This window comes from Ischnura elegans, chromosome 4 (genome assembly GCF_921293095.1).
Source record: "Ischnura elegans chromosome 4, ioIscEleg1.1, whole genome shotgun sequence".
NCBI lineage: Eukaryota > Metazoa > Arthropoda > Insecta > Odonata > Coenagrionidae > Ischnura > Ischnura elegans.
The window spans coordinates 18206184-18231696 of NC_060249.1; the positions used below are offsets into that span (position 1 = coordinate 18206184).

Consider the following 25513-nt stretch of genomic DNA (forward strand, 5'->3'; position numbering starts at 1 on the left):
AGCGGCTTCCAGTATAATTTATACAAAAGATGTGTAACGCTATCTGTTTCCTCGCAGCAGCATTTGACGAATATTGCATCTTTCCATTTTATAGTGTTTAGTTCATGGATTAAATCTTTCTGCCCAGAATCTCATATCCAAGCCGCATAATCGAGGTGTGGCGTGCGAAGTGCGAAATAGCACCTCTTTTTCACTTTTTCAACTGAAAACCTTCTCACAACACGTTTTACAAATCCCAGCTTCTTCGCGGTAGCGTCCCCGCCAGTCAACTCTTAAGGGCGCAGGTTCGAATCTCGCCGCGATGGGATATTAACCATCCGGAGATTGTATTAATAAGTTTGTTCAACAAATCATCAGTCAAGAAAAAATTGCTCTAAAGTTATACATCTGCTTGAGTGAAGCCGCCATTATCAAGACCTGTTCAAGAAAAAATAGCATTGAAGTAACAGTAGTACTAAGCTTTCGATAATAGTGCCCAAATGCCAGTGGCGGCGTTCATAAAAAAATCATGACCGAACTTGGAAGCGAAATTAACGCAAAAATCAGGGGTGGGGAGTTTGGTTGATTTTGATTTAAATTTAAATTTTTAGAACACGCAGTGTCGTTGCCATTTGCTTTTTGCGCTTTTCTTCCGTGTTTTATTTACTCTGCCCGTGTAACATGGAATAAGGCACCCCGGGATGATAAATGTCATGGAAAAATTATTGAGTGGAGGAGTAAGCTCCGAAAATGACATAGAAGCAGCTAAAGAGCAACCCAACTCGATTTTTAATGCATGCTGTGTGTGCTGGCAGTTTGCTGTTAGTTCTTCCGAACCATGATAGATGGTGACCAGGACGCGTTAATTTTTATATAACACCCCAGAGCTTTGAAGTCCCAAGTGCCTTAATTTTTCGAAAAAGAGCAAGTATACGCTCGACCGATCTTTTTAGGTAACACATTAATAGCTTTCACCTTAAGCTATTATTTTGAAATTTTCAGGGTAGGTACATCATGAACATGTTCAAAATATCTTTATCTCATATTTGAAATTTACACCTCAGTTATTCTTTGGATAAATATTTAGAAAAATAAACGGATACTGGGAAATGTTGACAAAAGTATCCTCTGTATACTCCGAAAACTTCAAGACGCAAGCGTAACGAAACGAGTAAAACATCACCGCAATATCAGCAATGACCAACGGCGTCAATCTGTGGAATTTATGGCTTCATCGTAAAAAAAATAAAAATTTTAGTCAACTCTATACTTTTTTATTTTTTCAAACTAGGTTCCTTCAATTTCAGCTTGTCATAATCAGGAATTTTATAGGAATTTTATCTTGATAATGTGAAGCTAAAATTACTGAAACATGGGTAGGGAAAAAAATCGAGAGAGGAATTGACTTAAGTTTTATTATTTCGTAATAATATCACCACAACAGAAAAATTGTCGAGAGGGAGGAAAAATGATAATAAAAAGCTTTTACTGATGCGAGATAGAGACTGTAAAGTCCTTACTTCGATCTCATACCTCGCCATTTAGCTAATAATAAATATATACAGCAATTTGCATCATCTTCATAGGTCAACAATCCTACGATTGGTTAGACGTAACTCTCCTATCTGCTACCCTTAACATAGAGACTTATTTCGTCTCTGTTATATCCTTAATAATCTGTCATATGCAATTCTTTTGGGACCCTCCCTTGCTATTCGACCCATCGACCTGTCCTTCTAAAATTATTTTCATCAGGCATCAGCCAATTGAAATAATGCTTGAAAATTTCTAAATACAGTCAAGTGTAAAAACGATTGATAAAATGGTAGAACCGAGTATTGAGAAACATGGCAATGTACCGACACATTAGCATAAATTTTCTCTATGGCCTTATGCCAGAAATCTTTCGAGTCTGCCCCTTGTTTTCCAACCCGTTCACCTTTCCTCCTACGACTATTTTCATCAGGCTACAGTCAATTGAAATGATGCATGGAAATTTTCAAAAACAGTTAAGTGTAAAAGGATTAATGGCATTAAAGTACGTGGTGGTACAGAATATCATGAAGCATGACAACATGCTAATATAGCATAAAAATTTCCAAGGGTCGAATAGCGTCCTCAACAGTGCTTAATTTAATTTTCGCTTAATTTTTTTCCATAAAGCGGCCTTTTATTGTGTCGCCCTCGTCTGCCTCACGCGGATCCACGGAGGAGAAGAGGCGGCGCAAATGACCTCAGCGGCGGCGGCGGCATTCGCCTCCCCCCGAGGCCCACTCCGTCCTCGGCGGCAGAGAGGAGCGCTCGCTGCTTTTCGTGCTTCCATTTCTTTTTCTTCTTCTCCTTCGCTATTTCGCCTCCATCGCTGCGAAGGATAAAAGGGGGAGGCAGAGAGAGAGAGAGATGAGGCTAGGGGGGGGGGGAGGAGGAGGCTGAAATTCCCATCGCAGGAAAAACCGGTCTTGTGGAGGGCGGGGGAAGGAGGGGGATGGATGGTGTTCGGAAGGGCAGGGAGGAGAGAGAGGAGGGAGGAGGAGGCTGTGGCGCGCACAGTGGCGGGCCGCCGATGTTTGGTCCGCCTGAAACACAATCCGGAGAGCGCGGGCCGGCCACCAACGAAAAATATCATCGCACAGTCGAGGACGGTCCATATAAAAAAAATTAGCAATAAATAAATACATAAAATTAGTATTGCGGAAAAAATATATCACCACGGCTTTGGGGCGTTTATAGCAAAAAAATTTAAGAGAAGTGGGTGCGATCTTTTATTATTCTGCAGAATTATAAGAGCGAACTGCCGCACACATTAACATTTAGTTGAATAAATTCTTATCGCCGTATCGCTTGCATTTTCCGGAGTTTTCTCCACAATTCCACGTTATATCTACGTTATTTTACATTCCGAAGTGTCTTATTCCACGACACCTGGTTATAACTAAAAAAACACGGGTGAAAATCGCAGGAAAAAAATTATTACGACACTTCGCGTTCCAAGTTTCTCGCTAATTTTCTCGTAAATTTAAAAGCGACCAAATCCCATGCTAAATTTTACGCTATCTTCATCAGGATCCGCGCTATTTTTTTCTATGAACGCCGCCATTAACGTTTGGGTACTGCAATCTCACGCTGTGTTCACTACCTATGATTGATTGCTAATTTTTCTATAAACCAGGCTACTGGCACGTAGCCCGGAAGGAGGGCTTGGTGGGCTTTGTACCCGTCGAAATTTTTTCTACCGCGACGACTACCCGCGATACACCTTTTGAGGAGACCCCTAGCCCAGGGACACCTATCCATTCGAGACTCCATTTGTCTATATAGTTGAATTTCATAATGTCTGGCTACAACCAACGATAAATTCAACTTTCAGCATTGATCAAACGAAATGTATAGTTGATGTATTGATGCATGCATGCTTTTCCGATGCGCGCGAATTGACAACAAAATATCAGTATAGGCAACACGCATACCACCTAAGCTCCCCGCGAAGTTAATTTTTTTCTACGGGCTTACGCAGAGAAGCTGCTCACGAATGTGGACTAAGAGTTCTCCATGGTCCCGAGGCACGATCTCCGAGATACATCTCTTCATGTATCTAGGGGGTCGTGCCAGAAGAGGAGTAAATATTAGCAAGAGAGATTTCCGGTTGATATGGAAACCAAGATATGGGAAAATCTCGGATATAATAACACGATCTTCGCTGATTCATTAATATCTATACCTTACCCTGTGACCCACCTCTAGGGTATGAGGCAGGGGTTGAAAATTATTTCCCCGACATGCACTCGGCTGCATATATTTGCTGCCAAAATTGCATGTGCAACTATGTGGCAGTGATTAAGGTTCAATAAGCATGCGCCATTCCCTCCGCTATCTACGACGGTACTTCTGCCGATAGACATGCATCAAAATGAGGCCGTGGAAAAATGCTACTTACGCATTGGGTATTTAGTACTGCACGGGAAAATTATTCGTAGAAAAAAATATAAAAAAACGAAGTTACTAAACTATATAACTTGAGACTATTACTTTATTTCGCAGGGAATTTAAATTTGATTTCATAACGACAAGATAGTTGTATTCTATCGTAAAATCTGCTACAGGATAGTAGTTAGGTATATGGAGTATGCGATCAGCAGTGTTGATCATTTTCTCCATGGTAAAGGTAGGAAATGTAGGATAGAGAGAAACCCGGCGTTAGCAATAGTCTTTACGAAAGGCGCCGAGGAAAACCAAGGCAACAAGTCCCATCTGACGGGCGAAGTGCTATACTTGAACTGCTCATAACAAATCACTGAAGCAGGAATAGAAGTCCCTGAAAAATCCCAGCTCCCAACTGAATTAAAACGGATCCCACTGGGCGGAAAGTTAACACTGCCTACCGCACCAACCCGGTCGTGCGACCCGAAGGCGCCTTCCGACAATTGCTCACGATTTTTTTTCGGTTGAAATTTTTGCTATGTCAATATTCAATGCTTATGATGGAGAAGTGATAGGATGATGATATAATATATTTATTAGTTTCCCACACGTTCACTTTTCATTTCCCATAGCGTAGATAAATTGAGGATCACTATCCCTTGCTCTGAAATTTGAAACTCTATTTTCTAGCAAAAAGTCCCTTATTACCGCGATCATTATTTATAATCACCGTGCCATACGTTCAGAACTTAAATTTTGAGATTTAACTCGTAGGTTCTCTTGCTGAAATAAATGAGAAAAAATTTACACAACCGATGCAATTCCAAATATCCATACAGCTCCCAAACTATGCGTCACCAAAAACAATTACAAATAGGGAATGGCCCAACCTTTCTCTTTAAAGTCAAACAATCCAATAAATCTCCAACCCTATGACTTTTATAGGAAAGGTACTAACTGCTTGAGAAATACCAATAACACTGACGTGTTTTTCGAACCGAAGGATGAAGCTTCTTACCTCGCCGTATTACTCGGGCGTTGAAGTCTCCAAAACAAAATGAGAAACTGATCCCATTTGCGATTTTCTAGCGATACTATAAGATACACTCTAGGATATTTGCCCAATATCTACCGTGGATCAAGTATCACTCAGGCGTTTTTCGATCCGAATGGTGAAGTTATTCACCTCGCGCATTAAAAACTCCAAATGTCCGAAGACTTTACCACAGCATTGAACCTGGTACCCTATTGTCCGCAGCGAATATCTGTACCCAATTGCCAACCACGCTTTTAATTAATGGTCATTCGAAAATTAAATTCCGGTCGTAAATTAGTACGTGTAGTTTTAGTTAAGCCCCATTCACCTTAACATGGCGTTAGTATATTATTGATCCAGTGAAATTAATTTAAAATTCCTTCAACTACAGCACAAAACAGGGATCAAACGAGAAATATGTTTTACATGGAGCATCTTGTCGGTTACCCCAGCCTGTCTCCTCTCCCTAATTGAATTTCCCTCTTCAATCTACAGTAAGTTCCATTAGCTTTCATTGTATCTGTAAATCCTATTCTTTTCCTACCCCTTCCTCGTTGACCTAGAATTCTTCCCCCAAATACTGTTTTTTACATCTCCCCCCGCTTTGTGCCTGCTTAATTCAAACCCTATGTCTCCTCAGTATCTCATGTAGAAGCTTCATCCACTCAGCCACCGTATCCAGCACCTCGTCATTTCTCTTTCTCTCCCTCCACTTCACCTTCTTCATTCTTTTCCGCACCCACATACGCCTCCAGTCTTTCCTCTACCTCCTTCGTAATTGTCCAAGTTTCCGCACCGTAAAGCGCTACACTCCAGACCAGACTCTTCACTGGGCTTCTCTTTGCACTCCCTCGTAACGATACTGCCTTCACCTATTTTCTGTCCATGAACTCCTCCTTTGCAAACGCAATTCTCTTCCTGATCTCCTCACTTACATTCGTAGAGTATTTTCCATCGAGCGATGGGTAAGAACATTCACGCGCACCGATTCCGGGGATAAGAGAAGCAAAAAAAAAAAAAAAGAAAACGAGAACTGGAGGGAGCGGGAAGGGGATGAGGAGGCGTCATTCACGAGCAGACAAAACACGAGGATGGAGGGGGAGGAGGGAACGAAGAAAGCTCGGAGAGCGACCAAAAAGTTCGGAATGCAGGAGCGTAATTATAATGGGGTGGAAGGAGGATGGCCCAAGAGGAGACGGAGCGAGGGGCGCACCCCATTTGGCGGGAGGGAGGGGATTAATACGAGGAGCCGTCCCCTGCTCTGCCCCCCGGGCGTCAAACAGTAGCATCCGGCTACCGTGCGGCGGCGGCGTTCCCGGCCAGATCGCGTGGGTCATCCACTCTCCACCCCTCCTTCCTCCGGACACCCGTCCGTGGTGGTGGTGGTGCAGGGGGCCGCCGCGGTGGTGCCGGAGGAAGGGGTGCTCGGGGAGGCCGAGGGTGTGGCGATGCTGAAGGAGGGGGGAGGAGGGGGCTCTCCCCCTCTGGAGGGGACGCGTCCACTGGCGAGGCGTCCACCACCGTAGGGATACTGCCCATTCCCACATTCATCCCTCGGGAACATTGAGAAATACTGGAGGAATATTGAACACAAACTTGTTTGTGCGCTAGCTGAAGAATATGGGGCACTCTTAAAAGAGATGTGTTCTTATAGCATGGTCTTTGGAGGATGCGAACGACAGATGAGGTCATATGTGCTATGAGGGAAGAGCAGGGAAGGAAGCGTGGAGAGAAACCCGGCGTTGTGTTTGTCTGCTCTTAACAAAAGGCCTCAAGGGAGCTATGGCTTGACGTCCGATCTGACGGACTGGAAGCTGCACGAATAGTGCACTCCACAAAGCACTCAAGCAGGGATCGGGCGTCCTTTGAAGAATCTCTGCCACCCGAGGGGTGTTCTTAAGTATATGGAGTAATAAGCCATGGGTTAGTGGTAAGCGTCATTGATTATAGCTACGGCATACCGGGTTCGATACCCAATGATGGCAAGGGAGCGTTGTGGCCCAGAGGGTTGACCTTTGGGCTATATATCGCAAGGTCTTGGGTTCAAATCTTGTCTGAGACCTAAGAAAACATAAAAAATTACAAGCAAAATCCTAGAAGGCGATGCATTCCACAGAGAAGAACTACCCCCCAAATCTGAATGTGTGATATCACACGTTAGGGCATCACACGGCAGGGTATGAGTTGAGCTTCACCCTCACGTATTCAGCCTTCCGTTTGCATCACTGAGTGTCTATATAACGGCTCTGAAGGAGTGATGTCGCCTCCTAAATTTTTTAACCCAGTTAGGTCACGTTATTACTTTGGCAGAGGAATCTTAAAAGACTCAAGCATGTGTTGAAATGACAATGTTCTTATTCTCACAGCGTCGAAATGCAGTGACAAAACGCTTAGTAGCTGTAGGCAAGAACAGTTTTTACAGAACAAAGGATAATAGCCCCTATTCCAGGTACCTCGGGTGCCCATGCCTGTATCCTTCGCACACGGCGTTATTCCCTGCGGTCGGGGGAGCGACGGAAAAATGATCCGAAACAAATGAAGGGAGGTGTAGCGCGCGCGAAGAGAGAGAGAGAGAGCGGTGGAGACGTGTGGGGTGGGGGGAGGAGGAATTGGAATAAGGGGAGGGGAAGAAGAGGTGGCAGGGGATTGGCCGAGGAGAAATTGGAAGACATTTGTTATGCGCCTCTTCCCCGACGCCAGAGCCACCAACGGCCGGCAGCAGAGCGACGATAATGAGAAAGTATGCGCAAGGAACTTTAATAGCGTAGCCTGGAAGCTCTATAAATCGTCCGTCCTGTCATGGCTCTCCATATATTCCTTCCTCGCCCCTCCCGCCTCTTAACCCGCCGCCAACCCACCGCCGACCCACGCCGACCACCGCAACCACAAGCACTGCTCCCGAGGAAAAACGAACTTCATACCTTACGCGCTCTCCTCCTTTTTTTCACCCAAGTAATCACAAAATTCTTGCTCGGCGGACAGAAGCACCCGAGCCGTGAATTTTACAATGTAGGATTCTCTATTCAGCCTCTGGATGCAGGGGCGCAGCTAGGAATTAAGGCTGGGGGGGTTTAGGTGCAACTAATACAGGGGTGTGTGGGGGTATGGAATACCCACCAGGATAAGCGGTAGGTACGATATTAATAAATTGCGGAATTTTATGATAAATGGTTCAAAATATTGAGTTTTACGGCTTTCTGAGGAATATTTTATTAATCCTTACACTAAGCTATTAGGAATATCAATCCAATTAAGTAAAATGGACTAAACTTAAAAATTTCTCTGAGTTCTAGGGGGGGGGTTTATCCCCCAAACCCCCCCCCCCCCCTCGCTGCGCCTCTGTCTTGATGTATTGTCAACCTCCGCGCATTAAAATGTCGACACTCGCGCCGATAACAGCTGAGCGATCCGAATTTCAAGGAGAAAAATACCATAATAACAAAAAAAAATTCAGATTCATGCTGACATGTTTTATGGAATTCTTCAATTTTCAATGCTATACCACTCGAGTGCCAACACTCTATTGCAAATATTTAGAATAAATGGACCTCTCTGAACCCATCGCCAAACTAATAACATTTTTGAATGCCTATTAAAATGCGTTTTAAGTGGCAACATAAATCAAGTTACCAAGGGATTGGATTGGAACCTTCTATGCAGTACCCTTGACCCAAGCCAGACTCAGACTTTCAGACGACGGCCATTTTTCAGCGGTAAGAGGTGACCCTCGCGTATCTCAAGCCAAACACATCATAAATGCCTTGAAGAACTTGCTTAGGGATGGGAACATATTCCACGCATAGATGCACCTCCCTCTCCTTCCTCTACTTTGCGTTGACCCGTGTTACATTTCCTAAGTCGCCATAACACTCTGCTAGCTTCTCCTAGGCAGTTAGGCAGGGGGTGACTGATCAAGAACATTAAGTAGATACCCCAGAGTAATATCAGAGTATGATTTTATTAGAGTATGCATGCCATAATAATAATGATAAGACGTAAATACTCGTCCAGGCGATTTGATGTCCCACCAAGCGTGCGTCGCACCACGTAACATATCACTACAACATTAATACACTTACAGAGAAAGCTTAAAAACTGCCAACCATTAGTATCAAAACAAGTCAATTCATGTAAGATTACAACCGAATAAATGGTTAATAGTAAATGAAAAAAAAACAACACTCAACAATGATGAGTTGAGAATAAAGGCTAAGGAAGTACAAAAAGAACAACAGCAAGCAAAAGGAAAAAGAAAAAATGCAATTAGTCGTCCACGAGAGTGCCGCGATTAATTTCATTGATTGCTAAACTTTCTATCCCTAAGAGTACGAGGAAAGGATGCCATTTTAAATCTCCCAGTCGTACAGCCTATCTCCCTCTTCTTCTTCTTGCGATCTCCTCCACGATTGTCAGTCGGTTGTCTCAGAAAAACTCCTCTCCAAACATACTAAGTAAATAAATTTAGCCTACATTCTGCTCCACGCTATAATAAAGATTTCCATCCTGAATTGCCTAGTCTATTGCCTACTAGAAACGCTGCGCTGACTATCGAACAACTCGTCAAGACTTTGGATGATTGAGCTGTAATCTACAAATTTCAGCTATTAATCTTACCTCATAAGGGTCTAACACGCTCACAGTAAGGCCTCCCTTGAATCAGGTACTTTCTCTCTTTTATCTCTTTCCCAAGAATTCTCTTTACAGATCCCATTTTGCGACGTGCTTTACATGTACTTCGCGTATGTGATACTCGCGAGAGGTCCCGATTGAGGCTCGTTTTAAACAAATACGGTTCTACACGGCACGGTATACATTCCATTCTTTTTCGGTTGCATACGATATATGCGAAACGGCGTGTACGGCACATATTTCGGAACCTGATGAACACCGCATATTACCGAACGCTCCCACGGCACAAATCTATTTCCCAAGAGGCGAATATTCGTGTCCTGGGCACAAAATATAAGCGTGGCGTTCACATCTGCTCGATTCATTTCGTTTGTTGCCTGAGGTATACCCATTTCTGCTCACATGTTTATAAAACAAATGTGTGATTTACCAGAGATAATTATTACAAGATATCGAAATGAACAATAGATTTCATTAAATCATTTTCCTGAGATTTGATGAACGTAACAGGGTGAAATAAAAATGACTGGCAAAGAATTAATACAGTGACATAGATTACCCAAAATATCGAGAATATCGTTAACTTCAAAAACAATAAAAACGCAAATTAAAATGCGAAAAAATTATTAACCCGATAGTGGTAAATACAACAAACCTGGCATGAACTGCGAGCGTGTGAATAGGATAATTCGATTTCGACAACCAACGAAAACAAATCGAAAACCAGCCAGATGGAACTGAAAGTGTATTAAACCTACCTAATAGTTATTTTACTATTTCAGTATTATCAATACTCAAGGGAACTACAATGCTCCTTTTTCTTTTTAGCTGCGCCCTGCATTTAAGTACGTGTAGAAGACTGTGACAGCGGATTTATACAACATCACCTCAGAATTCTGATTGCTATTGTTGCTGTTGAAGTTTTAATAGTCGTCATATGCTGTCGCTAGAGAAATATTTTTTTTGAAACGCATGAGTCCAGGCAAATTATTGCGTAAGGCAGGACGTCTATACTATTGGTCGTTTTTATTTCAAGGATCCCGTCAAATCTGCAAGTGATCCCAGGTTATGACCAAGGTTATCTTTACAGGGCATTACCAGCCTTGCAAAGGATTCTATATAGGTTGTGTGTGTAACTGTTGTGGTCCCTTGCGAGGAACTATTAATCCATAAACCACCACAGGAGGGTATAATGATAGAGAAGCTGTAGTTGGTCCGTGTTGCTAAATCCTCTTTCCCGTAAACCAACGCAGTAAGTGTTTGTCTCTAGTAGTGACAAGTGGTCGAATATTTTTACAACCATTAGGGACCCTCTTTTAATTGTGCGATCTCAAGAGACCGCAGAGCTTAATTCCATTGATTTAACTGTGTGTGCCGTGAGCCACTCATTCCCCAAAAGTCGACGATAGAGGGAAAAAGAGGAAAGCGGCAAAGGGAGAGAACGAGGGAAGATGGAGTTGATACCGTAGATGTTCCCGGAGAGGGCGTTAAGATATGCCTCCTACCGTTGGCAGGTGAAGGGAGCGCGGCTTCTCAGCCCGTTCGCTACGTTTTTCTACCTCGAGTGAAGAAGAAACCCACAGACTCCTAAGATAAGTGCACCAACAAAAACTGAATAATTTCCCTAAATACAGTCCAAAAATACCTTGATAGAAAACTGTCGATTTATTTATCATGCACGCTAACGTAAAAACAAACAAAATAACAAACTCGGTTGATCAATATTGCGGACTGAGAAAAGCGCAACGGTAAACAGGCTTTGCTGGCTCCACGTTACAGCACTGACGCCCTCTTCACGAACCTCTACGGTGCTATCAATCAGCCGCCTTCAGGATTCCATATTCATGACTGAAACTATGATTTCGTCCAACTTGTTTTCTTCAAAACATACCATCTCAACAGATGTGATGGGTGCACTGCTAACAGTGACTACTTTGCCTACAGTGACATGGGGATCCCTCATCATCCAAACCCTGGAATCCGTACCCACGACGGCATTCCACCAACCCTGTGGTTTCGTACCTCCCAAGAGAGATGGACAACCCCTGATTAGAGAAGCGGAGGGAGGAGAGGTTGAAGCGACCAAGAGGAATTCCACCAGGTGTTCCTTCACAGATTAGCCACAGGCCCTGAATCCATAATACACGCATACATATATATATACACACTCACATATAAATATCACGCCCAGTCGAAATTAATCCAAGCTTCCAATTCGGATTCATGAGACTGAGTTTTTTTTTCCTCGGCACGAAAGGCGTACATATTTCATTCGAATTCTTTCCTCTCTCTCCGAGATAGATAAGGCTAGGACAGCGATCGTACCTTTTCGAGATTTCGGTCGAGAGTTGTGGGCCATTATTTATCGGACGCTGTCCTTTCCACAGCGAGCCCTTTCCATTTATTTCCCTCGAACTTTCACCGAGCGTGTTCTCATGAGAAAATAAATTGCAGAGGCCTTTTTTTTTAACAGAACGAAACATTTAAAAAGCTGGTGCGGTTAATCCACCAGACAGCTCTTCTCCATGACAGAAATTGAGGCTCTTGATGCATCTGAATCCGAGTGTTGAAGGGTACTGCCAAAACGGTATCTGATTAATAAGACGTCATGAAAAAGTTGAGAGGTTATAACTCCTCCAATGGCTACTTAAATGGTAGTGTAGCTTACTAACTTATTCATTCCACATTTCTGATTTTGTCTAATATTTCTAACAACAGGTTTTGCATGTTCTGGCTTCATAAGCGGATTGCCTTCATAAGAAGGATACAGGTTAATCCCATAGCTTATATATAATATTTGGCAGGCATGTTTCGTAGCACAAGTTCGTGGAAGTACATTTTAATCCCCTGATGCATGTTAGTAATGATTCACCCCCTTCCAAAAACTTCTGTAGGTGGCTTGCAGTGTTTTATGTAGATGTAGGAAGAGTTCTAGGTTTCCCAAGGATCCATTTGCTCCTATGCAATGGTTCGATGGACGGGGGCAGGGAGCGGGCCTCATTCTTTTGGCAGGTGGTTAGTAACAAGGGTGTAACATGGCAAGGGAATGAAAGCCATTCCACGTGATAGGGTCTGGGATTTTTTTTACGACGGGTAGAGTTTACACCCATAGCCCCGATTTCTCACGAAACTCAAGCTCCACCACGCTGAGAAAGAAAGTTATTTTTACGCGGCGGAAAAGAATGCGAGTTCGTGAGCTATTAATGCCATTTTCGGTAGAGCTACGGGAGGACTGCGAGGATGCGAGAGGATAAGACGCGAGGAAGGAACTGCATAAACAAAGGCTAAATTCCAATCCACTCAATCAATCCAAAATTCCAATGTGTACACTGGGCGTATTTAATTTTCTCCAGTGTCCGAAAGAGACGTCACTTTTTTCAAATTGGGGCTTACTTAACGACCGAAACATGGCCAGCAAGGCTGGTGCAGCTGAAGGCTTACTACGAAGCTAGCCTTAGTGAACAAACATGGTGGATATGAGCCAAACGTATGACCACATTACTTGTTTTAAACCGCTAGTTTATGGACCCAAGTAACACTTTTAAATCAAAAATGGTTTTCAATCATACTTAGAGGTCTAAAATATCTTACTATAATCTTTGACTCGTACGTCAACCTGGAGAGTGCATGTGCTAAAAATATTTGGATAGAGATAAGATTTTTTGGTTGTATTTAGTGCGTTTGGTTTTGTTCGCGGCCAATCGATAAATAATAGTGTATCAAAATTGAAGTGGGATGAGGGTGTTTTAGTACTTATGTTTTTTAATGAATTTATAATGTACGGAATGTAATGTACCACATCGAAATTGAAACTCTTAGTCGACACATTTTATCCACCATCCTGCTACCACAATAACTCCTCCAGCCTTAGTGTGGACACAAAAATTCCTTAAGCAACTTTTAAATGTACTAAGACAGCCACTTATATACAAATCCATAAATAAAATGCATATCCTCCAGCACAATCGTTAGGAAGAGATTTACTTTAGTTAGTGCATGCTATATACTTAGTTGGTGTACTTGTATTGAAATAAGGCAAAGTGAGCGGAAAACAGCAAAATTTCCGAGATGATAAATAAACTTGGATAGCGTAGTAGACTCGGCAGCTGTCCGGAAAGCCAAAGGTCCATGGCTCACCTCCCCGCATGGTAATTCTCATCATCTCAATTAATATCTCCGCTGGATCTCATCCTTCTTCATACGAAGTACACTCAATAATTAGGATCGTATTCAAAGTCGCTGACTATACAAGGGTTACCACCATTTATGCCTCTTGAAAGCCCCTTCTACGGGAATGAATATGCTTTATAATCTCGTTTTTGCAGTAAATTAACCTTTTACAATATCCTAAACATGATTGATGCATTATCTATATGTAATTGAAATAATGCATATGAATTAATATACTAATAATGTTCACAACTAGACCGGGAACATGGAGAAATTAAATTTTCATCTATCCGCATTCCACCAAAGTTGTATCGTATGGTATTTGGAGGAGGCGAATGACAGTTCATATCGTATGCGCCAAAGGAAAGTGTAGAGATAGAAGGGTGGAGAGAAATACGGCGTCGGAATTAACTTGCTTTTAACGAAAGGTGCCGAGGGGCCATAGATAAACGTTGAATCTGACGGAAATGGGGCTGTACCTACTTCAAATGCCCCACAATGCACTCAGGTAACGGGCATTAACTGAAGAATCTCCTTCATCGCCGGGATTTGAAACCGAACCCACAGGGCGAGAAGCCAAAATTATACTCTATACAACAAACCGATAGCCCTTCACAAAAATACTGAGAATTACTACCTCGCAACAAGTGCCAGTACGGAGAACAGAGAAGCGCAGAGGGAGCATCATCATAGGGACGCGGCCTAGAGGTGGGGGAGTAGGGTGCACGGCGCCGCATTGTGCGTGAAGAGAGCCCACAACCTGCATCCCACCGCCTCGCTGCGCCGCAGAGATTCCCCCTCGTCCTTGGCCCAAGCTTTTGAAGCCATCATCAACATTCCACCCCGAGCGGGAGATTAATAGTCGTGCGGCTAGCATCGCGATTTAGTCCGTTGATTGCCGCCGCCACGCCAGGGAAGGCGGAGGATAGGAGGGGAGGAGGCGGATTAGAAGGCATCTGGGGAATCCGCCACGGATCCGTCTCGGATCATAATGAAATTTACGATTCACGATCGCTTCCTTCGGACGGGGCCGTGTTTTCATTCCGTGAGCTACCACCGAACCACCTTTTAGTGCGAATAACCATTCTTGCCTTCTCACGCGCGACCTAAACGAATGGAATGGTCCGAGCAACCTCCCCGCTTTTACATCCCGTGCACTCGCTCGGGTATTGATATTATAAAGATCACACGGTATGTGGGGTTTTAAATCTCTACCCAGGGTTCACATCAACATTCCATTTTTGATTTTCCTTACTCTTATCTTACTTATTTTTCCAGTTCGAATTCCTTCGGATTCCCTGACTTTATATCGATGGCAAAGCAGCCGTATTGGAAAATAATATATACATATATATAACCATTCCTAAAGTGTAATGTATCCTAGTCAAAATTCAAAACCATGATTAATTGTAAAATCGATGCAGTATTTTCTTAAAAGTTTAATATTACTAAAATTATAAAAATAGACACAAAAAACTAAACTCATTCGTAGCTTGCCATTATTGCCACCATTGACCATCTACGGACTTAATTTTCGCAGCTTCTCAGGTGATAACTTAGCCCCCCCTTAGGCCTCCAGCTCAGCAAATATTTATCCAGTGGCCACTTCTTCGCCACCGACTCACTAATCCTTGACGAACGCAAGCAAAACAAAATGCTTATCTCGCCGCTCGAATGCATCAGTGCTCCACAACATCAACCACTATCATCACCTTCTTGGTGCGCTTTTGAAGTTTTTTCCTCACCAAAATCTTATTTCCCTGGCTTTCAGCGTTGATTTTTATTTCCCTGATATCCCTGACTTGTATGAACCCTACTATCGTTGTATATACTGTTTTAACGATATCGATTCGATTATAAAATGCTAAAAAAACGTCGGCCATGAGTTAAAATATGGACCAAATTTAAATATGTCGTCTTGAACAAAAAACAACCTCAGATAATTCACTGTATATTTTTCTACAACAAACACAGAGTTAAAAAAAATATAAAACTGCGCATTTACGGAAAAGGAATAAAAATTACTTCGGCTGTGATGTGAAATTTTAGACACGGCGTAGATATTACTTACCGATATCCTTTTCATTCCCTGATAGATTCTGACGGTTTTCAAGCTTAAGTACCACTTGTACTTGCTTCAAAATGCATAGGCATGCAAATTCGTTTTCCCCCAAAACAAATAAAAGACTAATCGCAGCTCAGCGGTTACAGAGCTTATTTATTTCTTCCACAGCATGGTATAATCCAGGCAAAAACAATAAATCTCTTCTAAAAAGTGCGCAGGACATGCAGACTATGGTGGTAGGGTGCGAGAGGATTAAAATGAAGACCATAAAAACAGCAACTAAGTCGATCGCAATAGGGGAGAGCATTATAATGTGGTATAATTAAGAAACGTTGGATTACGGAAAATTATCAGGATGATCGAGGTAAGATGGGAGCTGATTACGTGGGCGGAAAGCAACAGTAAACAGCAACGAACTATGTGAGGCCGAGGAGTAGCTCATTAACGGTGATCGGGTCGGTATGATATCGTCAGGTCACCAACTAATTAGTGAAAGGCCGGTGTTTTTTCATTGCGAATAGCTGGATAAGTAGGCAACGCAAAGTGGAGTGTTTGGCCTCAAAACCTAGCCAATAATATTTGGCACCCAAGAGATGGTGATCTAGGGTGCGAAATTAGCTGTGTTGACCTCTAAAATTGATTTTAAGGAAAACAAACCAAAAATAGCAAAATAGTTTTAAAAATGTTGGTACCATGGTTAATCTTTTTAGTTTGCTTTTAAATCAGACCGGATTTTCTTAACGCTTTTGCCAAACTTACTTCCAAGGGTGACTTTTTGGGAAAAATCGGTAATAAGTCATTGTGAATAATTTTCTTTATCCGTTTCTTTGCTTCCTACTAGTCTATATGACTGTTTTTATTGCAAATATTACAGTAGCATTAGAATTATACGATATACCCACTCGTTATTTCTAGAAAAATTAACTCTAGTAAATAAAAAATGAAATAAGTGGATATTGTGGTCGAATTTAGAATTGGATTTTGCTAACTTAAGTTTATGGTATTTATGAAAAAGTTTTTCAGCAAATAAAATCAATTATTTTCTTTTACGTATGGCTATACAAACATATAAAGCGATAAATCAACACAAAAATTGTTTAATCTGCCAATACGATGTCTTCATCTTCACTTTTATCTTCAATTTCACCTACTTCAGCTTCGAATTTTTTACAATAGTGTAATGTGAGAGAATACGAGGTGGCTATAGTAGAAGTTGAGATACTTGAGCGCTCTGTTTACGTTTGATCTGGGGAACTCGAACGCATGTTGGATTGAGTAGGCGTGCTTTGGGATTGTGCGGGAGGGAGGGTGTCCATCTAAGGGGAAGGAGGGGCGTGGAATTCGAGATAGGAATGCGGTGAGGGTGGGCGTAGAGGGTGGGACGGGCAGAGAAGGCATCCTCAATTATCGCGCATTCCTCATTACTCCCACGACCAATCCATCCGCTTCACTTCCTCCCAAGGCTGTAACCGATGAGAGCATAACTCGACATTGCCTTCATCAAATAAGGGCAGGAAAGCGCTGTAATTGGCTTCTGCGCATGCAACTAAGATTTTAACCTCGTAGTCAGCTAGCTTCGGGTGATGGACAAGTTCAAGTTGACGCTAAATTTGTAGCCTTCAGAAAGTAATTTGATTAGGTTCTGCATGCAAAGCACTTTCAAACTTTGGAAGGAATTCGGCATAGAAAAGCACTTAGTAGGCTGGATAACGAATTTTCGAACCGATCGCGAACAGAGGATTGTTTTGGATGGAGTCGGATGTGATATTATAAAAGTTACCTCGGGTGTACCTCAAGGAAGTCTTATAGGTCATCTTTTCTTCCTTCTTCAAATTAATGATAATGAAATTACTTTCGCGATTACTTGCAAAACTCGCCTTTTCGCAAACAATGTACTAGCATGTAGATAATTTGATGTAAATTCCAAGATATTGTCATTAGAGGAACACCTCGCTGCCATACATGGCTGGTGCTGAACTTGGGAGTTGAAATTAAATCCTGAACAGTGTATTTACATGAAATTTTGGGAAAGGGATATCTCTTCAAAAGTTATGCCACTGAATTCAGAGTTCGTAAAATACTCAGTAGTCAAACTCAGAGAAGGAGACTCAATGTTACTCAGGATCTCTCGTAAGGTTAACAAATATGCGAGAAAGCCAACCGTAAACTAGAATTTGTAATAATAATTCTCGGTAAATGCGATTGGAAGGTGAAAAAGAGAAGCTACCAGACACTAGTAGGGCCTCGCTTGGAGTAAGCTGATAGAGTGTGGGACCTTTATGAGGTCAAATTGACAGCTGCGGTGAATAGAGCACACCAATGGCGACCATGTTCATAATGGGTTGTTGCGATCGAAAGTGCAGCGTTTCCAATATGTTGGACAAGTTAGGCTGGGACTATTTACATTGGTGTAGAGAAAAATATACGCTTAATTTTGTGTTACAATATTATAAATAGTGGAAAATCGCGGGATAACTTGATGAATTACGGAAAACCCACGTGAATACCTGAACTTTTCGTTTTTTACTTTTAAACTTTAAAAAAAAAAAATGTTTTTTTCCACGAAGCGGCCTTTGCTCTTGAGTAACAGACGCCCAGGAATGGGGATTGATGTTTTGCGAGTGGGGCGATATTGGGGAGCGTTCATGGCACGCGATCATCGCAGAGGGGGTGCAGGGGGCAGGGAGGGGAAGGAGTTTGACCGGTTGGGGGGGTGGAAGTTAGAAGGGGGGTTTGAGGGTGCGTGGGCGGCGCGCGCGGCGGACGGAGAGCAGAGGGGAAGGACGGGGGGGGGGCAGTTGGCACACGACGACAGCGAAAAAAATGAATAAAAAGGCAGCCCGTGTCCCCTTCCCCTCAGCTGGGGGACCCGCTCTCGATCACTCCTCTCCCCGTGGACCAAACGCTCTCTCGCACGGACGGAGGAGGCCACAATGACACCATGAAATTCTTCAAACTCAAGTTCAAACGATTCAGGCGTGATATAGGGGAAGTTAGACATATTAAAATGAAGGGCAGTTGTTAGAACGTAGGTTTCCGCGGCGATGGTTTGATCACTGCATTTCTTCAGGGTTTCCTTCCGCGTCAGCTTGTTTGTGGACAACAGTTTCGCTGGCTATCCTTCCAACGTCTTCAGGTCGAAAGTGTCGGCTGTTGGGAAGCAATAGAAATTCAAAAAACACCATTGAATTTCAATAGAGAAGATGGATACTTCCTTCACAGCGCCTGGAAAAAGAGTCATCAAAGAGAGAGCCAATCAGAGAGAAGCGCCCAGTCAGACAGCCAATCACAGTGCAGCTCCCATCCAGCCTACAGTATATAAGCGAGGCAGAAACCAACAGCCGACACCTTCGACCTGAAGACGCTGGCAGGATAGCCAGCGAAACTGTTGTCCACAAACAAGCTGACGCGGAAGGAAACCCTGAAGAAATGCAGAGATCATGAAGGGCAGTTGTCTGTGAGACGAAAGGCATCATGCGCATTAATAATTGCGGAAAAGTGCAACTACCCTTCATTTCAATAGGAAACTAAATGTGTAATAAACTATCGCGCATTTACATAGGTTTACAAAATTCGCCTTTCGCGTCGGTGACAGGTAGAGCGATACGAATTCCACGGAGAAATAAATATTAATTAGTGCTGTTTACTGAAATTTATGATAGTGATGATGAAATCTATCAAATTCGTAACTTTTCCATGCTATTTCTCGCAATAGCAAGTGATTTTTTTGCCAGTATTGAGAGTAAATGGATCGCTCTGTATCCATTATCACGCTGCGTCACTTATGAAAATCGATAAAAATGTGACCAACAAGGCAAATCTAGCTCATGAGGAACGGGGAGGGGCCTCTTCGGTGTAACCTTCTAGTGTTAGTATTTCCCTCGTTCGAATTAAGCCTATGGATAAGAAGCCATCACAAAGGAAACCAATTTTGTAAAGGGCCAATGGAGGTGGCACCAAATCGTCGGGATACTTTTTCCTTCCAGTGTACAAATATTTGGGAGCTTGGTAGCCTAGTTGGTTGAGTGTTTGGCAACTGGTCGAGGAGTCTTGAGCTCAAATCCTGGGTGAAGCCATTGGACACCCCCAAACAATATCCTGAAAGTGAACGGTGGCAAAGAAAAAGGAACTTCCCCCCTACCTTGGATGTGTTAAATCCAAAACGCCTGTAGCTTAGTACAGTAAGGGCTCAACCTTTACCTAACAAAACCAACCTTATTTTTTAATCACTCATTGAGCGGATTTTTTATGTATGATCATTTTATTTGATATTAAAATGCTATTTTAACGACTCAAGCTACACTTTTCCGTCAAAAAATGGCTTTTTAGAATGGTATACTCATGATTAAACGTTTCAAATAGCGAGCCTATCATATAATTTTAGACGTGTACGTTCACTTAGTGCGCACCTGGGCTTTCATAATTTTCATCAAGAAATATGGTGTTTTGATTGAATATCATATATTTCTTTACATTCACACTCAGATTATTATTTGAATTAGTCTTTTAAATTTAGGAGGGTATAACTTCTTTTCATATTCCTGTTTCTAGTGCATTAATAATGCATACAATGTGACGTGTTACATCAAAGCTGAAGTTCATTGTCAACAAATTTCATCATCCACCCCACTACCGAAATAATTCCTCCAAGCTTCACATAGACGCAATGATTCTCTCAGCAACGCTTAAGACTACTTACATAGTCAATAATATGCGATTTGCTATTTCTAGTCTAAATTTTATTTATAACCTTCAAAACAACGCAGACAATGCAATTTCTTTTGGCTTGTAGTTCGTTGAAGGACGCATCGGTACGTAGGTATGTTCCCGTATCCCAGTATCCCGAAGACTTACTGGAGTATGTACATGGAGTAGAGTTATCACAAGCCTAAGTGGAATATACTTGGATTGAAATTCGGGCTTTGTCGGTATTTTCCTCAGTATTCGTAGGTTAGCCACATTTCCCCATCTTTTCCCTCTTCAACTCGTAGTAGTAGAAGCTCAGAGGAGCAGCGGCATCAGCAGCATAAAGCTGCGACAGAGGCAACAAATCCGTCCTCGAGAGATTGAAGAAGTCGCGAGAGGGGGGGGAGGGGGTGGAGACATGCGAAAACAGGCGGAGGGGAAGTGTCCAAACGGTGGACAGGGGGGGGGAGGGGTTGTCTCCTTCTCTTACCTGTCCGTGGGAGGACCTCCATGTCTTTGGTGCGTACTTGGAGAGCTTGTTGTCCGGGTCAACGAACAGATATTCGCCATCTGTGGGGAGAAGAAGAAGAAGGCGTGTCAGGAATGAGCGAATACATACACACATGAATGAACAGACCCGAGCCGTGGCACGCACCGAAAATAAAGTCATCTTAAATTACAAGGGAAATGATCTTAAGGCTAATAAAAACAATATTCATGCGTAGAATTTTAGTTTTTCCCCGGCGTATAGTTTGAAGGACTATTTCTCGGGTTTTCCAACGGGTGTGATTTAGTGGGTAGCGACTTTTGTAAGCCCATTTAAATGCGCGGTGAGTGACAACACATCCGAATAATTTTCTGTGGTAATATTCGTGACTTGAATGGTGGCTTTTGACAAATTATATTTCTTTTAGGCTGAAAATCCTGGACTATAGTATACATTTCTGCCTTTTTCTTGCGGCCGAGAAATTTTTCAGGAACTCAAACTACGTTCATTCTGGAAAGAATAGGTAGATTGAGTCAAAGACATAATCCGAGACCAGAAATCCTTGAACGTTATATAGAACGTTTCAAAGGCATTGAATGAGCATTGTCTTACGCGCCTCCTGTTCTTGCGAGCGAATTTACGCCCGATGAAGGCAAGCGACCGGTATTCCGTTACCGACATGCACGTTGAAAAGAGGAGAACTATGGGGCATGCTTATGATTCCCGTGATTTATGGTTGAGGTTAAAGACCAGTTCATGTAAAGAGATACCAATGAATTATCCGTAACAAACCTAAGTGTGATATTGTAGTACCAATATTTCAAAGGCGACGTTCATAGACAAATTTAGCGCGGAACCGTGTGAAACTGTAGTAAGAGTCAATCCGAATCATATCGTTCCTCTCTCCACGGTCACTTCAGCAGTAGAAATTTCGGCATAGGGGAATATTTATTGAAGGAAGCTAGATGTCGGAAATTGTTCTCTTCTTTTTTTAAGCAATTATTGACTACAAATCGCTAACGCTATGCATCAGAAAATCAAATCATGGCGATAAGTTAAATTTTATTTAAAAGTGCACCTACTCTATCCTTCAAAATATTTAAAAATGTCTGTGGTATCGATGGATAATGGAGACGATTTCTCACACTAAAATATGTACGGCTTATGATTAAAAAGTTGATATTTTACCCTGAAGTGAATACAACATCAAACACACGTAGCTTTTTCAAGGTCTTCGTCGACCCTGCATTAATTTTTGAATGGGTGGCATAAAAATTAGCAATCCAAAAGAGATTAACTGTTCAACATCCTTCAACCTAGAAACGCAGTCACGAAAATTCGTACTTGACAGTGGAGAGAGGAACGAGATGATTCGGATTATCTCTTACTTCAATTTCACTCGGCTCCGTGCTAAATGAATGAACGCAGCCATTAAGGTGTTGGTACTAAAATATCACGCTTAGGTCTCGTAACGGATAATTCATTGGCCTTTTTTTTAACCCTGTTACTGCTATTCTTCTTCCTGGTGTACTGGCGAGAAATGCGGAGGGTATTTCCATAAAATGTAGCAACTAGGAAAAAAAAATACAAATCTATTTTATTACATATCCATAAGCGTTTTTTAATTATTGAGGTTAAACTGGTTAATATTGAAAAAGCATTTTTACGTTTACTGAAATGAAATATATCAATGTAATAAGTTATAGCAAATTAATTAATGTATGTAATACGTAAGAGCCAATATATTGGCCCGCTGCACTTTTCGCCCGAGCGGCAAAAGCCGACACATCTGCCCGCAACACTAAAAGGGTTAATGAAACGGTAGATCACTATGGCGGACGCATCGATGAACAGGCTTCTCCTGGTTTCACTTGTATACACTAACGCCGTCTACAAAAACATCTACAATTCTATAATAAAAACAAGCATCTCCGCTATTACCAACTCTTTTCCTTCTTTCACTAAAATTGTGGTGCTTTCTAAGTCCATACTTATTCGGAACATTAGAAATTTCGGCGTAGGGGAATATTTGTTGAAGGACGATGTAAGTCGTCGTTCTATTTTTTTCAAGCTATTGATAACTGTAAATGGCTGACGCTATGCATCAGAATATCAAATCACAGTAATGAGTTTAGAATCTATATAAAAGTGTACCTACACCATCCTTCAAAATATTTGAAATTTTCAAAGGCATAGATGGATAAGGAAACAAACAACTCACAGACGATTTCCCACGGTAAAATATGTACGGTTTATGAATAAAAAGTTGATGTTCTACACATCAAGGGTAACTGCATACAACAATCATAGTTTTCGAGAGGAACTTAGCGATACCGCCATGTTCTATGGATGGTTGGCTTAAAAATATGCTACCCGAAAGAGGCTAACTGTTCACAAAGCTACCTGACAGTGGAGAGAGGAGCGATAAGTATTCCGATTGACTCTTACTAGTTTCGGCTCGGCGCATAATTTTTGTCTACGAACGCCGCCATTGAAATATTGATACTAGAATATCACGCTTAGGGCTGTTTCGGATAATTCATTAGCATTTTTTTCATAAACCATATCATTTCATTAGTATCTTTTACATCAACCATAACTCACGGGAATTATAAGCATGCCCCATAGTTCTCCTCTTTTCAACGTGCATGTCGGTAACGGAATACCGGTCGCTTGCCTTCTCCGAGCGTAAATTCGCTCGCAAGAACAGGAGGCGCGTAAGACAATGCTCATTCAATGCCTTTGAAACGTTCTATATAACGTTCAAGGATTTCTGGTCTCGGATTATGTCTTTGACTGAATCTACCTATTTCCAGAATGAACCTAGTTCGAGTTCCAGAAAAATTTCTCGGCCGCAAGAAAAAGGCAGAAATTTATACTATAGCCCGGGATTTTTAGCCTGAATAGAAATATAATTTTTCAACGGCCACCATTCAAGTCACGAATATTACCATAGAAATCTATTCAGTTAGACTATAAGAGGTGCTGTCACACCTAATGACCTCGCCGAAGGCGCGAACATGGAAACTGTTACGGTGAGTCCATCTCACCTCAACCAGTAAGATTACATGAGTACATACGTGACTTGCGCATATGTTCTGTTGGCGTCTGTAGTGTTTTTTTGAGTGAAAATGAACTCTCCGCGCATTTAAATGGGCTTACAAAAATAGCTAACCACATCGCTGACGGGTAGAGCATTCCGCATTCCAAGGAGAATGAGCTGTAATTAGGGCTGTTAACCAAAATCTATATTATTCATAATTAAATCTATTCAAGTCATTACTTTTCAATTCTATTCTTCGCGATTTAGAACACATTGAGAATAAATGAATTGCTCATCACTCGTCACCACGATGCGGTCATTAAAAAGAAGCAATTGAAACGCGCCCAAAGTAAAAACAGAAATCGAGCTTCTTCGGGACGAACTGGGACCAATCGAATCATTGCGTGCCGTGATCTAACAATAAGCCTAAGAATAATATGCCGTCACAAAGAACATTGATTTTCTCTCAGAATGATAGTAATACTCGGTGGTGACAGAACTGATAATTAACCCCTTCCACTTCGATTAATGTTTTGAATATCGTGCTCCTATTCTCCATTTTTTTGTGGTTCTCTTTTAAAAATGGTAGGTAATGAAATAATATTTTGTAATTTGTAATAAACATAGAACCGTGAAATAAAATATAATTATTAAGCATGGAGATCACAGCTATTGCTACTCGACTTAGATCATTTTAATCCTACCAATGCATCATGTTTCATGAAATTTATGTATACTATAAATGTTTTAACATTGTTAAGCTTTGAAAATAATTATATTGCTCCTCTAAATAGTGCTAAAATTATGAAAATCCGATGACGAGATACACTCGTCATTGCGCGGTTTGGCGTCGAAAGTTCATGACGAGCTGGACTCGTCACTACAGCGCAAGGGGTTAAGGTACTACTTTTGTCTCTCACTCAAGGTGTGGATAGGCGAAGCTCAGCTTAGGCTCAGCTTCAGCGAGTGAATTTTACAAATTCAGTGTTGGGGGGCCAATTATTTTCACCGGATATTTTTCGTGAGTGACCGAAGGCTGCGCCCAAGATTTGAACCCAAGACCCTTCGATCAGCAGCCGAGAGCTTTTTTAACCTACTGGCCACAGCGCTTCCAACTAACTTCGATGGTAAACTTCTTTCCCCAATAGTAAGTACACGCGTACACGGGAAAAGGTATAGGCGCAGATAGGCGCTGGTGCCGCGGAATAGAGGGCGCATTCCAGGCGAAGGTGTGGGGGATGGGAGGGAGGGGATGGGCTCGAATAAAAATAAGAAATTTTTCTCCCCTTCCTCCTCCCCCCCAGCCTCCGGGGGGGGGGGCGGGAAAATCCCCCCTTTTCTCTTCATTCACTTTTTTCCTACGGAGTAGCCGGATGGGAGCGGAAGGGGCGAGAGAGATAGAGGGAGAGAGAGAGAGAAAGAGAGAGAAATTACCGAGTACAAGTTATAGCCAGTTAATAATATTCAGAGATAACCCACTTCTGGGCCGTTTCCTCCACC

At 42.2% G+C, this 25513-nt stretch overlaps 1 protein-coding gene across 2 annotated transcripts in view; it reads right to left on the bottom strand.

Moving 5' to 3' along the window:
• Positions 1 to 25513, bottom strand: part of LOC124157112 (protein expanded) — a 215247-nt gene that overhangs the window by 41872 nt on the left and 147862 nt on the right. For both annotated transcript variants that reach the window (XM_046531609.1, XM_046531611.1), the window contains one exon: positions 20974 to 21053. In XM_046531609.1, the coding sequence (XP_046387565.1) occupies positions 20974 to 21053 (80 nt within the window). The remainder of the gene's footprint in view (positions 1 to 20973; positions 21054 to 25513) is intronic.